The sequence below is a fragment of the Saimiri boliviensis genome, chromosome 7, assembly GCF_048565385.1.
Source record: "Saimiri boliviensis isolate mSaiBol1 chromosome 7, mSaiBol1.pri, whole genome shotgun sequence".
In the NCBI taxonomy this organism is placed as follows: Eukaryota; Metazoa; Chordata; class Mammalia; order Primates; family Cebidae; genus Saimiri; species Saimiri boliviensis.
In genome coordinates, this window is record NC_133455.1 from 24,282,311 (window position 1) to 24,299,065 (window position 16,755).

Below are 16,755 nucleotides of genomic sequence, written 5' to 3' on the forward strand. Positions count from 1 at the left end.
AATCCCAGCTACTCAGGAGGCTGAGGCAGGAGAATCATTTGAACTCAGGAGATGGAGGTTGCAGTGAGCTGAGATCACACGACTTCACTCCAGCCTGGCGACAGAGCAAGACTCTGTCTTAAAACAAAACAAAACAAAACAAAACAAAAACAAAAAACGGTATGGAGAGATCATTCTCTAGTTCAAAAGCCATTAGGTCTATGTTATCTTTAAGAAGGTAGTGGAGGTATCTGGCAGGCACTAGGACCGCCTCCGAGGATCCTTGGGACTCCTCCACCTGTGACTACTGTCCTTTGGTTGAACGTATTAGAGAATACCACTGGCCATATTTGGCTCACGGGGCACCAGGCTTTCTAAGCTACAAGTTATAAACTGTAATCCATAGGCCAAACACGGCCCCCCGATGTGTTTTATTTATCCTACACAATGTTTTATAGGATTTTGAATCAGTTGCCTCCATTTCAAAAATGACATCTTGCTTAAAAATAAAGTTATGATTTTTTTTTTTAATCAGGTAATCTGGAAGCCTGGAACCCACATTTTATCATGGTAACTTTTGGCTAGAGTTGAACAGAGGCTGACAGGACAGGTCAGGTTCTCTGTAATTCTGCCAGGCCCCCCGATCCTTGCTGTGTTACACTTGCATTGTGGATTTATGTTCTCTGTCAGAGGTAACTGGGAGCCATCAAAGGCTCTAGAGGAAGGGAGTGGCTAATCCAAAGTTGGAAGTTCTGGCTCCAATCTTGGCACTACTTACTGATCTTCAGCAAATCGCTCAACTACTTTGGCCCTTGCCATGCTAATTTGTAAAGCAGACATGAAAATAACAAACTTTGTTCACAGGGCTACTGTGGGGATCCAGAGTGACGATGCGACACTGGTTAATAAAATGCAAATGAAAGTTCCATGAAGTCAGAGATTCTGGCTGCCATGTTCCCTACGGTAGCCCAGGGCCTAACAAACAGCAGGTGTTCAATATATGCATATTTTATGCATGAATGGATGATTAATACATATCTTTGCCGGGCGCGGTGGCTCGAGCCTGTAATCCCAGCACTTTGGGAGGCCGAGGCGGGTGGATCACGAGGTCGAGAGATCGAGACCATCCTGGTCAACATGGTGAAACCCCATCTCTACTAAAAATACAAAAAAATTAGCTGGGCATGGTGGCGCGTGCCTGTAATCCCAGCTACTCAGGAGGCTGAGGCAGGAGAATTGCTTGAACCCAGGAGGCGGAGGTTGCGGTGAGCCGAGATCGCGCCATTGCACTCCAGCCTGGGTAACAAGAGCGAAACTCCGTCTCAAAAAATAAAAAAAAAAAAATACATATCTTAATGCTCAGTACACAGCAGGTGCTCAACATATGTTTATTGAATGGATGGATGAAGAATATATGTCAGTGTCTGGTATACAGCAGGTGCTCAAAACATGCTTATTGAATGAGTAACTGAATGAGCAAATTAATGAATGCATAATGCCTATGCGTCTACCCCTGGAGCCTGATATACAGGGGCTGCTCAATAAATGTAAAAAGAAAGAAGGGAGAGAGAGAGAAGAAGGAAAGAAGGAAGGAAGGAGCTCTCAATTTGCAAAGGGCAGAATAGATATTAGACAGAATGACAGTCACAGTTAATGAGAAGCCCAAAGGCCCAGGAGACATTTCTGCAGAGTCCCAAACGAGCTCTTGGGTGGGGCTGCCTGGTAGTACCCCTGCTTTTGTAATGGCCATGGCAGTCCTTACACAGGCTTGCTGAGCCCTCATTTTGGGGCAGCTGGAAAGCCCTGGCAGCAGCGGACAAATGCAGAGCCAGCTGCAACCTGTTGTGACCAAACAGGACCGATTAGCGTGTCTCTGCTGCCTGGCAGCGGGATAATCCAGCTCCCAGTGGACCTTGAAGGAGGGTTAACTCCCACGTGCTGCTCTCAGTGCTTTCTTTTCTCCCACAGCTGCTAATTAATTCTTGTATTTGATTCAAGACTCCTTAGATTCCAAGGAAGAAAGTCCCTATTAAGTTAGCTTAAACCAAACAAAAGGAATTAAATGTCTGCATGGCCAGTACCGATGTTACGGATTTAGGAGTGCAAAAATGTTGCTTTATTATTATCATCGCTTCCTGGACTTTAGTAAATCCTCAGCCACTTATAATCTTATTATTCACTTAATATCTTTCTGCTTTTTTCTTTTTTTTTTTTTTATTTAATTTTTGTAGACCAAGGGTCTCACTATGTTGCCCAGATTGGTCTCAAACTCCTAGCCTCAAGTGATCCTTTTGCCTCAGGCTCTCAAAGTGCTGGGAGGACAGGCATAAGCCACCTTGCCCGGACCTTAATAACTTTCTTTATATCAAATTGCTGTTTAAAAATCTATCACCTGTAATATGGGGCTAATAAAAAATGGTAATATATTTTTGGAAATGAAACTATGGAGTCTTAATTGGAAGATCAATAACAATTGCCTTAAGTAGGAAATGTCTGCAAAAATAAATGCAACACAAACAAAACAATTGTTACTAAATTCTAAGTGGTTATGGTAGCCCCAGTGCCTTCTGTGTTAAACAGAGAGCAGAGTAGCTACATTTAAAAGGTGTTGGCTGGGTGTGGTGGCTGATGCCTGTAATCGTAGCACTTTCGGAGGCTGAGGCAGGTGGATTGCTTGAGTCCAGGAGTTCGAGACTGGCCTGGCCAACATGGCGAAACCCCTTCTCTACTGAAAACACAAAACTTAGCTGGACATGGTGGCGCAAGAGGAGGCTGAGGCAGGAGAATTGCTTGAACCCAGGAGGCAGAGGTTGCCTTGAGCTGAGGTACAGTGAGCCACTGCACTGCAACCTGGGCAACTGAGCAAGACTATATGTCAAAAATAAATAAGTGAATAAAAATAGGTGTTAAAGACCGACTGCCACCTCATGGACTCTTTCTCTTTGACATAATCATAAAAATGACTGAAATGAAAAACAACTTCCTTGCAAGGAGATGCAAAATTATTTAAAAGATTCTCTCTGCCACCTAAAGTCATTTTCTAAAAGCCACGAAATCATCTAATAGGCCTCCAAATTTCCTCACTCAGCTCCTTTAATTCAGTTTAATATCTTAAAGCAAAACATCAGTATGTTTCATGCTTTCCCCCTGAAGTGTTCCCAGGGGAACAGGAAGGTGAACTCACCCTTGGAGTTCTGGGAAGAGTATTGCAGAAAGAGGCCTGCCCCAAACCTCACACAGCAGGTTGAAAATTCACATGAAATTTGCATTCTACCCTGTCATAATTGTATTTGTTTACCTTTAATTTTTTTCCAATCCATATGGGTAATTAACACTCCAGAAATATATACCATGTTTGTCTTTTTTTTTTTTTTTTTTTTTTTTTTTTTTTGAGATGGAGTCTCACTCTTTTGCTCAGGCCAAAGTGCAGCGGCATGATCTTGGCTCACTGCAACCTCCACCTCCCGGGTTCAAGCAATTCTCCTGCCTCAGACTTCCAAGTAGCTGGGACTATAGGCACCCAGCACTCTGCCTGGCTAATTTTTGCATTTTTAGTAGAGTCAGGGCTTCACCATGTTGGCCAGGCTGGTCTCAAACTCCTGGCCTCAAGTGATTCGCTGACCTCACCCTCCCAAAGTGCTGGGATTACAGATATGAGCCACCGCGCCAAGACCCATGTTTGTCTTGAAGCTTCGTGTCCCTCTGTGGTTCTTGACCCTATTGAACAGATGTTCCCTTTACTTTAAGAATGTGAGCCGGGCGCGGTGGCTCAAGCCTGTAATCCCAGCACTTTGGGAGGCCAAGGCGGGTGGATCACAAGGTCAAGAGATCGAGACCATCCTGGTCAACATGGTGAAACCCCGTCTCTACTAAAAATACTGAAAATTAGCTGGGCATGGTGGCGTGTGCCTGTAATCCCAGCTACTCAGGAGGCTGAGGCAGGAGAATTGCCTGAACCCAGGAGGCGGAGGTTGCGGTGAGCCGAGATCGCGCCATTGCACTCCAGCCTGGGTAACAAGAGCGAAACTCCGTCTCAAAAAACAAAACAAAACAAAACAAAAAAAAGAATGTGAAAATTTTGCCTCTGTAGTCCCAGGTACTCAGGAGATCGAGGCAGGAGGACCCCTTGAACTCAGGAGTTCAAGACCAGAGTGGGCAACATAGCAACACTCTATTTCTTTTAAAAAGTGAACAATTTGAGGGCTGGGCACAGTGGCTCACACCTGTAATCCCAGTACTTTGGGAGTCCGAGGCGGGCAGATCACCTGAGGTCAGGAGTTCAAGACCATCCTGACCAACATGGAGATACCCTGTCTCTACTAAAAATACAAAATTAGCCGGGCATGGTGGCACATGCCTGTAATCCCAGCTACTCGGGAGGCTGAGGCAGAAGAATTGCTTGAACCCAGGAGGTGGAGGTTGCAGTGAACTGAGATCACGCCATTGCACCCCAGCCTGGGTGACAAGAGCAAAACTCCATCTCGAAAAAAAAAAAAAAAGAACAATTTGAATAATGCCTTCTTAACTATGCAGAAAAAATTTTCAAAGATAAAAATTTCCACATACTTTAAAAAAGAAATAAACCGGGCGTGGTGGCCCATACGTGTAATCTCAGCACTTTAGTACACTGAGGTGGGTGGATCACTTGATCCCAGGAGTTTGAGAACAGTGTGGACAATATGGTGAAACCCCACCTGTACAAAATATACAAAAATTAGCCAGGCATGGTGGCACACATCTATGTTTCCAGCTACTCGGGAGGCTAAAGTGGGAGGATCACTTGAGCCCAGGCGGTGGAGGCTGCAGTGAGCCAAGATTTCACCACTGCCCTCCCAGCGTGGGCAACAGAATGACACCCTGTCTCAAAATAAAAAACAAGAATGAAATAAGTTCTTTGTTTGGTTTGCAAATTAGGAGGATGCAAGAGTATGTCATTCATTAAAATAACCTCAAAGTGAGTTTGCCAACACAGGAAAACACCTTTATATTATGTTTCATTCTTCACAGTAAAGATATCACTCAGTACCATTATATGTCGATATAGTTTTATCCTGGTACAACAGATGTTAGAATAATGATGCCAAAATAAACTTGTTAGTGAGAAAAAGAAATCGGTTCTGAAGTTCTAACAAGGAGAGAGAAATTTTTAAAGGCATTAATAAAATAACGTTTATTTTTAATATGCAAATCTTTTCCCACAACTCCATCTAGATGGCAAGAGGAGGGGGTCAAGATCTGCCCCTGGTTATAAATACGTTTGGATTTAACTGAATATTGTTGGTGCTTTTTCTTTACATTTGACCTTTTGAAATAAGGGTTAGATCAGTCTAGTCGTAGATAAACACTGTGAACGGAACCTGACACTGGAGCTTCCTTCCAGGATCAGTGGCTCAAACGCTGCACACAGCGCTGTCATTGACAGCACGATTTTCTGAAAGGAACAATTCTGTAAAGTTCCAGGTAAAACAAAGTAAATTTTCTTTTGACATACCTGAAGGTTGCATTCATTCTAGTTGCATTCCTGAAAAACTATATTCACACTATGCCAAAAAAAAGGAAAGTCTTGAATGTGTGAAAAGGGGTGTAGGTGCAGATAATCAGAAACAACGTTTCAGCTGCATGATGGGTGGGCACAACATTCGAGATGGTTGGGATCCAGGACAAGTCTATTTTCTCTCCTGCATTGTAGAATATCTGACATGTCTGGGCCCAGATTGGCATTCAATGCCAATCATTGGGACAACCAAGAATGCCCCACGATTTTCTCACCCATCCCCCATGGGTTGGCACTCCCCATACAGAGGGCCCCAGTACCCTCTTTGTTGTGCAGATTCCCTTTAGAGTGACCACATTATCGGCAGCTTTCAATGCAGTGCAAACGCTACCTGGAGGTGCCGAAAAGCCCTCGTGATTCCATGTCTTCCTTCTCCGCAGGGGCTGAAGATCAGTGTGCTGTGGACTCTGTACTATGGCATCCTTAGTGCTTTTGCACCCGTGTACAGCTGGATCCTGGTGCTCCGGGGCCTGGTGGGCTTCGGGATCGGAGGAGTCCCCCAGTCGTAAGTAAATACCCAGTGCTGGCTATGCAGCCTGGACGCCCATTGAGAGGTCTGTTCATGGCCTGGGTGGGGAGGTAGGGGCTGAGATGGTAGGGGGCAGGGATATAGAGAGGCTACACCGGGGCTTCCAGGATCAAAGAGCTGTGATGTAGCAAGCAACTAGCATCATTATCATATTGTTATGATCAGCAACAGCAGCAAAACAACACAGTGGCTGGAAGATTGGGAAAGTGAAATAATACATCTAGCGTTGATTGACTGTTCCACTTGGACGCATCGCAGCAGCCCAAGAGGTGTGTGTTATTGTGATATTGCAAGCTCTGTTTTACAGTTGGGGAAACTGAGGCTCAGAGAGTGAAATCATCTATCTGAATCACATGGTGGGTAAGCAGAACTAGGAACCCAAGTTTGTCTGCCTGCAACATCCATGCCCTTAGCCACCATGAACGCTGCTTCCTACGCCCTTCTAGCCTAAAGTCAAGGCAGGGTGTGATGCCCACCACATGTCACAAGGGCATTAATTTGCTATTGCAGTTGTAGTTTAAGGTACTGACAATATTTAGAGCTGTAGGAAGAAGCCATTGTCTCATGGGGGATTGAGGAAGACTTCCTATTTGTGATGGGCCCTGAAGCAGAGCTTGGCAAACTATGGCATATACACAGAATTTGACCTGCTGACTGGTTTTGTAAATAAAGTTTTATTGGAACACGACACACCCTCCAGTTATGTATTATCTATGGCCGCTTTCGTGCCACAGTAACAGAACTGAGTAGTTTCAGAAGATTTATGGCCTGCAAAGCCTGAACTATTTACTATGTGGCCCATTCTAGAAAAATATGTTAGACCCCACCCTAAAAAATGATAATAGCCGATATTTAGTATTAACTATGTGGCAGTTGCTGTTCTAAACGGTTTACCCAGATGATCTCCTTTAACCTCTCATTTTCCCTAGAAGGTAAATTCTACTATTACCCCCATTTTACAGACAAAGAAACTGAGGCACAGAGAGGTAAAGTAACTTGCTCCAGGCAACTCAACTAGGAAGTGGCAGAGCTGAAATATGAACCTGGACCTTCTAACCCCAGTGCCTGGGCAATAACCTTTGCATTTTACTGCCTTGCTACTAAGAAGGCAAAGGATTTGGAAAGACCCATCTTCTCCAAGGAGACTTGGAGAAGATGTAGGATGTTTTGTAGGAAGAGAACTGCATGAAAAGAGGAAGCTGTAGCCGAGGCTGGGGAAGGCTAATTGTCTGGTTGGTCAGCTTGGAGGGATGAGATCTATAAGAATTGAAAGCTGGCTGGGTGCAGTGGCTCACACCTGTAATCCCAGCACTTTGGGAGACCAAGACGGATAGATTGCTTGAGCTCAGGAGTTCGAGACCAGCCTGGGCAACATGGTGAAACCCCGTCTCTACTAAAAATACAAAAGTTAGCCTGGGCATGGTGGTGGATGCCTGTAGTCCCAGACACTTGGGAGGCTGAGGCAGAAGAGTCGCTTGAGCCCGGGAGGCAGAGGTTGCAGTGAGCTGAGATCATACTGCTGCATTCCAGCCTGGGTGACAGAGATTGACTCCGTCTCAAAAAAAAAAAAAAAAAAAAATTGAAAGCTGAGGTTGGACGGGTAGGCCAGAGGAAGCTTGTTAAAGGCCAGAGAGATTCTACTGGTGATGAGGAGCCACTGAGAGTTCTTGAGCCGCAGAGGTACTTTAGAAGTATTAATCTGGCTGTGGCAGGTGGAACGGGTTACAGGGAAGGGATCATGTTGCAATAATTTAGGGAAATTTTGCAAGAGGACCAGGTCGATCCCTGGTCGTGTATTCATTTATTTCACCAACATTTCTTGAGCACCTAGAACTGCTAGTGCTGGGGATGCAGCATTGAGCAAGAGCGCCATGGTGCCTATTCTAGGGTGGGATCCTGGGGAATAGGCTTTGAGATGGAGATTACAGTGCAGCTGGTTACTAGGAGTAACACCTGGGAGAAAACTAGGCCTGGCAGAAGGGGAGCCTAAGTTGCAATACCATTGCCACAGAGGCCTCTGCTCAGCCTACAGGGGTTCAGAAGCTGAGCTGGCCCTTCAGAAGTGTTTCAGATTGGGGAAAGGGGGCTAGACCGTTTAACCTTCAAAACAACCAGGCATCGGAGGCGGGCTGCCCTCAAGGACGGAGCATGACCTTGGGCAAGGCAGCTACTTTTGGCCAAGGCAACTTCCACAAGGGACTCAGCCATGAGCTCTTAGCAGGCAATGCTCCTGCTCATTCTGGAGGGAATAAATGCCTCAGTCCTGAAGGGCAGACCACGTGGCACATCACAGCATCCTCCACAGTCCAGGGTGGATGACTTGCTTCAAATGTAGTCATGCGTCACTTAATGATGAGAAAGTGTTCTGAGAAATGCATCAATAGGTGATTTTGTCACCATCCAAACATCATAGAGTGTCCTCATACAAACCTAGATGGGACAATCTCCTACACAGCTGGGCTATACAGGGCAGCCTATTGCTACAAATCTGTACAGCATGTAATGGTGCTAAATACTGCAGACAATTCTAACACAATGGAATTTGTGTATGTAAACATATCTAGATATAGAAAACCTACAGTAGAAACACAGTATTAAATTAAAAAAAAAAAAAAAAGGCCAGGCATGGTACCTCACACCTGTAATCTCAGCACTTTGGGAGGCTGAGGTAGGAGGATCACTTGAGCCCAGGAGTCTGACATCAACCTGGGCAACATAGCGAGACCCCCCTCACTATTAAAGAATAATAAAAATAGGCCAAATTTGGGTGCATTGCCGATGAGTTAGCCCTGCTCTGCAAGGAGCAGTACTCTTCAATAAAAGACTGCAAAATAAATAAATAATAATAGAAATCACAGTCTTACCATCTTATGGGACCACCATCATATATGTGGTCTGTGGTTGACTCAACTGTTACACAATCCATCACTGTCATCAGTTCACGCCACCTAAGAACAGTTCCTCCAGGTTTGTGGTTACTCTCTTTTCTGCAATAAGCTAATCTACAGTCCCTGTGATTGCTGCTGGCCTCGTGGCTGCAGTGGATGTCAATGTCTCCCGCCTCTGCTCCCCATTCTAGATTCCTCTCAGCTTCAGTGAGCACTCCCACTGATCTAGACGATGTACTTGGATGGGTGACCGAGACTTCACACCTAAGGGGTTTGAGTCCCTGGTCACCATGCCTCTTTTAGGCCATAGCTGCTGTGCTTGAACATTTCACACCAAAATTGAGCAGGGGAATATCAAGAGATGGCTGGTATATCACCTCGGTGCCCCTGTGAGAGATGGGGCTTATTAAGTCTTAATGATGGTTAGGATCAATTTCTCTGACAAAATGCTGACTCTTTTTCTTGCCTCTTTTTCTTGACACAAGGAGCCCAGAGTTACTCGGTGGAAGCTGTTGCTTAAAGTCTAATGGGGCCGGCCCCAGTGGCTCACGCCTGTAATCCCAGCACTTTGGGAGGCTGAGGTGGGGGGATCACCTGAGGACAGGCATTCGAAACCAGCCTGGCCAGCATGGAGAAACCCAACTCTACTAAAAATACAAAATTAGTTGGGTGTGGTGGTACATGCCTGTAATGCCAGCTACTTGGGAGGCTGAGGCAGGAGACTCGCTTGAACCCAGGAGATGGGGGTTGCAGTGAGCTGAGAGCTCGCCACTGCACTCCAGTCTCAGTGACAAAGCGAGACTCCATCTCAAAAAAAAAAAAAAAAAAAAAAAAGAAGAAGAAAGAAAAGGTCTACTGGGACTCTTGCTGTGTCTCCTGTGGAAGCTTTCCCTCCCTGGGAGCCAGGACCGCTAGAGTCACAGAGCCTAGAAGTTGTAGGATGTGAAGTACAAATCCCCTGACGTGGGTCACTGGGACTGATGACAATGAAAGCTACTCTTACTTCAACCCCTTCATTTCCAGACCCATGAATCTCTTCTCCTGGGAACGAAGCATCATAATGACAATGGACTTGAGTGGGTATTGTGTCCTGGAGGACAGTGTCCCATGGTCATAGGGCATCATTTCCAAGCTGACACCTTAGTGTCACCTTTGAAGGACTGTTCCATTGTTTCCTCAGGTATCATCTTCAGGATAGCACAATGTGTGATAGGACCAGCGGATTCCATGGCCATATATCCAATTTTTTTTTTTTTCGTGACAGAGTCTTGCTCTGTCACCCAGGCTGGAGTGCAGTGGTGCGATCTCAGCTCACTGCAACCTCTACCTCCCAGGTTCAAGCGATTCTCCTGCTTCAGCCTCCCAAATAGCTAGGACTACAGGCACTTGTCACCATGCTCAGCTAATTTTTGTATTTTTAGTAGAGACGGGGTTTCACCAGGTTGACCAGGATGGTCTCAATCTCTTGACCTCCTGATCTGCCTGCCTCGGCATCCCAAAGTATTGGGATTACAGGCATGAGCCACCATGCCTGGCCAGCACTCAAGATTTATTAACAAGCATTTGATCTGCTGAAGGTTTTGGTAAGAAGAAGCTCAAGCGTCATTGTGATGGATGATGGATGACAGATGAATGATTCAAGGTATCATTGTAGAAAGAACAGGGACAGGGGAGATAGGACCACATGGATTTAACACATGAGCAAACCCCCAGCCTCTTCCTGCCACTTGGAGGCTGGAAGGATGGTGAGTGACTCTCAGCTCCCCTTCATCCTTCCCTCCTTTATTCATGATTAATTCCTCCAGGGCTCTGGAGAGTAGCATTTGACGTACACTTCTGGATCTGGGATGAGCTTACAAACCGCTGGAGCTTGAAGTAAAGGCTATTAACAGAGCCACAGCCATAAATCTGGGCTGGCAGGGGCTTGTGGACAATGTGCTCCGCTTCTGGCCCAGCTCCAGGAACTCCGGCAGACACAACCACTGCCCTATTCGTGAGCCGTTCATTGAGTATGATCCAGTTTTCCCCTAGTGGCTGGAAGGAATGTACTCACAGAAGAGCAAATCAAATTCCCTTACCAGGGACACTCAGAGATATGGCAGCAGAAATACACCTCAAACCATCACCTGGATTTTCTTCTCATCTAAGGAAAGATAAAGGAATTAAATATTCAGAATGTCCATAGAGATTCTTGTTCAAGATGGTAGAGTGAGAAATTACATTTTCTATTTCTTCTTCCACATTTCCTGGAAATGACATAGAAGTAGTAAGAAATAGAATAAATCTTTTGAGAGAGACAGGATCTCACTCTGTTACCCAGGCAGGAGTACAGTGGCACGATCATGGCTCACTGAAGCCTTGAACTCCCAGGCTCAAGCGATCCTTCTGCCTCAGCCTTCCAGGCACACACCACCATGCCCAGCTAATGTTTTCTATTTTTTGGTAGAGACAGGATCTCACTATGTTGCCTGGTCTTGAATACCTGGCCTCAAGCAATCTGCCTGCCTCGGCCTTCCAAAGTGTAGGGATTACAGGCGTGCATCACGGTGCCCAGCTAAGAAACAGAATCAATCCTTAACAGTGCTGGAGAGCAAGACAATGGTGCCATCAGTGGATCAGAATTTTGAGAAGCCTCTGGAAGCTTATACGCAGATGGGATTGCAAGGTTGGAGTAACTGGAACAGAGAAAACCACATCCTCAAACAGCAAAGGGGCAGGACTACAGAGGGGAAGAGAGATTCTTCCCACTGGGCTCTGGCAGAATGGCACAGGACACCAGGGGAATGAAATGAAGGCCGTGGAGGAGCTGGGAGGGCCTATCCCCCACGTCAAGGGTTAAGATAACCCTTAACATGCTTATCTTAAGGGTTCCCGGCTTGCATGCCTGCTCCCTACCTCTTTCCCATTTAGTTGTTCATGTATTGAACACTACTATAGCCTTTCCATTTGTTTATTGAGCTATTACTACATTCCCAACACTGAGCCTCGTGCTTTACATGTTACCACTTTAATGCGCACAACATCTTAGGAAGTAGATATTACCGTCATCTCCATTTTACAGGTACAAAAACCGGAGCTTTGTAGGACTACGTAGCATGCCCAAGGTCACATAGCTAGTAAATGGCAGAGATGAGGTCTAAACATCATTTGACCCTCCAAACTTATTCTCTGAACTACTCTGCCAAATAGCTTTTTATTTATTTATTTTTGGGGGGCGGAGTCTCGCTCTGTCGCCCAGGCTGGACTGCAGTAGTGCGATCTCTGCTCACTGCAACCTCCGCCTCCTGGGTTCAAGCGATTCTCCTGCCTCAGCCTCCCGAGTAGCTGGGACTACAGGACTGCGCCACCACTCCTGGCTAATTTTTTATATTTTTAGTAGAGACGGGGTTTTGCCATGTTAGTCAGGATGGTCTCAATCTCCTGACCTCATGATCTGCCCGCCTCAGCCTCCCAAAGTGCTGGGATTACAGGCTTGAGCCACCGCGCCCGGCCTCAGGCTGGTCTTAAACTCCTGACCTCAAGCAATTCATCCGCCTCAGCCTCCCAATATGTTATGATTACAGGCAGTGGCCACCACACCCAGCCTAAATAGCTCTTTTATCTGTGAGGAGGCAAATAAAAACTAGCAAAGAAATTACAGAAGAAATCTTTCACCACCCAAGAGAGCCACTGGCTTCCCACCACTGTAACTCCATCCACTTATATAAAAATAATGTCTTAATTATACAATGTTCCATCTAGTTATAAAAACGGCTCCCTTACGTTCATTATCTGGAAACATTTAGTTGGAGATATTTTGATGGGATTAAATGCAATTAAGAGTTTCCATTAATTTACGATAAATTTCCATTAATTTACGATATCCTACAATAGCAACTCATAAAACCAGATGAAAAAGATTTTGCTGTATAATTCTTAAAAGCTCAACAACCAGAAGTCCTCATAATGTACTCTGAATTTTTAGTAAAATGTCAATTAGATCATTAAGGAGCCCGTTCCGCTACCTGATCTGTGCTTCTCTATGACCCCCCTTCTCTCCTCCTTTCCTCATTCTTTTCTTCCTTCCCCCAGAGTAGAGATTCTCATTCTTGATGATAAGAACAACAACAACATTAACCTTAATAGTGATGATGACGATGATAATAAAGGACCTTACCAAGTGCTGGGCACTTTGCTAAATTTTCTGCTCAGACTACCTTATTTGATCCATTGAACAACTGTTTTATCCCCATATGACAGATGCGAAAACTGAGGCTTAGCGCTCACAAGGGACTTGCTGAAGGTCAGATAGTCACTATTACTATTTTTGAAACTGGATTTCGCTCTGATGCCAAGGCTGGGGTGCAGCAACACGATCATACCTCCCTGCAGCCTCAAACTCCTGGGTTCAAGCAATCCTCCTGCCACAGCCTCTGGGGTAGCTAGGAGTACAGGTGTGTGCCAACACACCCAGCTACTTTTTAAAAAATTTTTTTTGTTGAGATGGGCTGCAGGGGAGAGGGTGGGCGGTCTCATGACCCAGGCTGGTCTTGAACTCAAGTGATCCTCCTATCTCGGCCTTCCAAAGTGTTGGGATTACAGGTGTGAGCCATTGTGCCTGACCAGATAGTTATTAAGTGTAGTGTAGGGGGACTGGGCGGGCGCCGTGGCTCACGCCTGTAATCCCAGCACTTTGAAAGGCTGAGGTGAGTGAGTCACTTGAGGCCAGGAGTTTGAGACCAGCCTGGGAACCACGGCAAAACCTTATCTCTACTAAAAATACAAAAATTAGCTGGGCGTAGTGGCACACATCTGTAAGCCAGCTACTCAGGAGGCTGAGGCAGAGAATCACTTGAACCCGGGAGGCGGAGATTGCAGTGAGTTGAGGTTACACCACTACACTCCAGTCTGAGGGACAGAGTGAGACTCTGACAAAAAAAAAAAAAAAAAAAAAAAAAAAAAAAATTGGAGTGTAGGGTTTGCTTTTACTTTGTAACAAACCACCTTCACATGCATGGTTAAAACAATGATTAATTCAACTCATGATTCTGCAGTGAGGCAGTTTGGTGGCTCTTCTCTGCTCCATGGGGCTTGCTCATGTGTCTTCAGTCCGCTGAATCATGGGGCATCCAGGCATCTGGTCCCGTGGCATCTGGACAGGGGTTGAAGGCAGCAAGCAGAAGCCACAAAGCTTCTCGAGGCCTAAGCCTGGAACTAGCACATCAGTTCTGCTACATTCTGATGGTTAAAGCAAGTCACAAGGCCACCCAGATCCCAGGGAGGGGAAAATGGACTCTCGATGGGACGTGCTGCCGTCACACTGCAAAGGTGCATAGATACCAGGGGGGAAATACTGGAACAGCTTTGGCAAACCAGTCGCCACTGGGTTCAAATCCACGTGTGTCTGGTGTCAAAGCCCTGACCATGTCGAACAACTATTTCAAAGGGGTTCCAAGCATATAAAGTCAGAAGGTCCTGTTAAATCATGTGTCCACGGCGTCTCTGGTACTGATTTGGAGCATGACTCTGGAGTGTAGAGCTGGTGGTTCTTAGCAGATTTCTATTCCCTTTAAGGCAGGTAAGAGGAATCCCATGTAGAATCCCAAATAATTACACCCTTTCTCTACAGAGGGACATCAAGAAAGACTAGACTTTAATTCAAGCAAGGAAATTAAACATAATTTCATTTTTGTCATTACAGACTATACTTTTGTTTTAGAAAATTTAGAAAATGCAAATAAGCACCATCAGAATGATAACCACGTCCCGCTGCACCATGCCTCGCCAGAAAATACCAAAACGCTGTTGGCACTGGGCCTATGTTTTTTACGTCCGGTAGAGGGCGCCATGCACCGCAGCCAAACACCACTTACGTAAGCGGCTGCGATGGGAAACCCGGAGTAAGGTAACCCACGCCCTACTGGGGTTTTAGCTGCTCTCAAACGCAATACCACAGGTAGCTGCCTAGCTGTTCTGCCTTGAAACCTGCCTCCGAACGATCTTTAAATTGGTGTCTACAATGAGCTTGTACACAAAGCCTGTCCTGGTTCCTCCAAAGTCCAGGCAGAAATGCCAGACTGAGATCACAGGGTCTTTCTTTCCAAACACGCGATCCAAATGACAAGCCGTTAATTGCCCAGTGCTGTAAATGTGATTATTTGCAGTGGGAATTTATTTATGCCAGAATCAGCTGATTCTTGGCATTGCTAATTTCATTGCTCATTCTTTTATTTTTCAGTGTGATTATAATAATTGCCATACTCTGGATAAAGATCAAGTAGTTTGTTTTCATAATGAACTGCTATAAATAATGGCCAAATGTGGGCCACAACAATTATAGGAAAAGATGTTTTTGTGGCACAGGTGGCAAAAGCAAGAAATTGAACACAACCTAAGCATTCATTAATAGGGGACAGTTAAATAAATGATACCACCGAGATGAGGAAGGCTATGCAGCTGTTAAGAATAATGCTCAGGCTGGGCAAGGTGGCTCACGCCTGTAATCTCAGCACTTTGGGAGGCTGAGGCAGGTGGATCATGAGGTCAGGAGATTGAGACCATCCTGACTAACATGGTGAAATCTCATCTCTACTAAAAATACAAAAATTAGCTGGACGTGGTGGTACCATGCCTGTAATCCCAGCTACTCAGGAGGCTGAGGCAGGAGAATTTTCACTTGAACCATGGAGTTGGAGGTTGCAGTGAGCAGAGATCATGCCACTACACGTCACCCTAGCGACAGAGTAAGACTCTGTCTCAAAAAAAAAGAATAATGCTCAGTAGCTGGGCACAGTGGCTCATGCCTGTAATCCCATCACTTTGGGACGCTGAGGCAGGCAGATCACCTGAGATTGGGAGTTCGAGACCAGACTGACCAACATGGAGAAACCCCTGTCTCTACTAAAAATACAAAATTAGCCCGGTGTGGTGGCACGTAATCCCAACTACTTGGGAGGCTGAGGCAGGAGAACCACTCCACCTGGGAGGAGGTTGTGGTGAGCTGAGATCACACCATTGCACTCCAGCCTGGGCAACAGCAAAACTCCGTCTCAAAAAAAAAAAAAAAAATGATGCTCAGCTTGACATGGTGGTTCATGCCTGCAATCCCAGTACTGAGGCAGGCAGATCACTTGAGCTCAGGAGTTCAAGACCAGCCTGGGCAACATGATGAAATGCCATCTCTACAAAAAAAAAAAAAAAATTAGCCAAGTGTGGTGGTGCATGCCTGTAGTCCCAGCTACTCTGGAGGCTGAGGTGGGAGGATCCTCTGACCCCAGGAAGTCAAGGCTGCAGAAAGCTGAGATCATGCCACTGCACTCCAGGCTGGGTGACAGAGTGAGATGCTATCTCAAAAGAAAAAAATAGAAAGAGTAATTCTTGGCTGGGCATGGTGGCTTATGCCTGTAGTTCTAGCACTTTGGGAGATCAAGGCAGGAGGGTCACTTGAGCCCAGGAGTTTGAGACCAGCCTGGGCAAAATAGTGAGACTCCATGTCTACAAAAAAAAAAAAAAAAAAAAAAAGGAAAAATTAGCCAGGCATGATGGTGCATGCCTGTCGTCCCAGCTACTTGGGAGACTGAGGCGGGAGAATCATTTGAGCCCAGGAGCTCAAGGTTGCAGTGAGCTATGATCGCACCACTGTACTACAGTACAGACCTTGTCTCAAGAATAAATAAATAAAAGCAGTAGTCTCTATTAACATGAAAAGATTTCCATATTGTTTTATTGAAGCAGATCTTAACATAGAAATTCAAGCAGGAAGTTTCCTCTGGGAGACTCAGCAGCAGGTCCTCCAAATGGTCTCACTTCAAGGATGAGGGAACTGT

The 16,755-nt window shown here is 45.6% G+C and overlaps 1 protein-coding gene across 1 annotated transcript in view; it reads left to right on the forward strand.

Moving 5' to 3' along the window:
* The window catches only part of SVOP (SV2 related protein), a 104,075-nt gene that overhangs the window by 43,103 nt on the left and 44,217 nt on the right, over positions 1-16,755 (forward strand). The window contains exon 6 of the mRNA XM_003932278.3: positions 5,914-6,038. Within this exon, the coding sequence (XP_003932327.1) occupies positions 5,914-6,038 (125 nt within the window). The remainder of the gene's footprint in view (positions 1-5,913; positions 6,039-16,755) is intronic.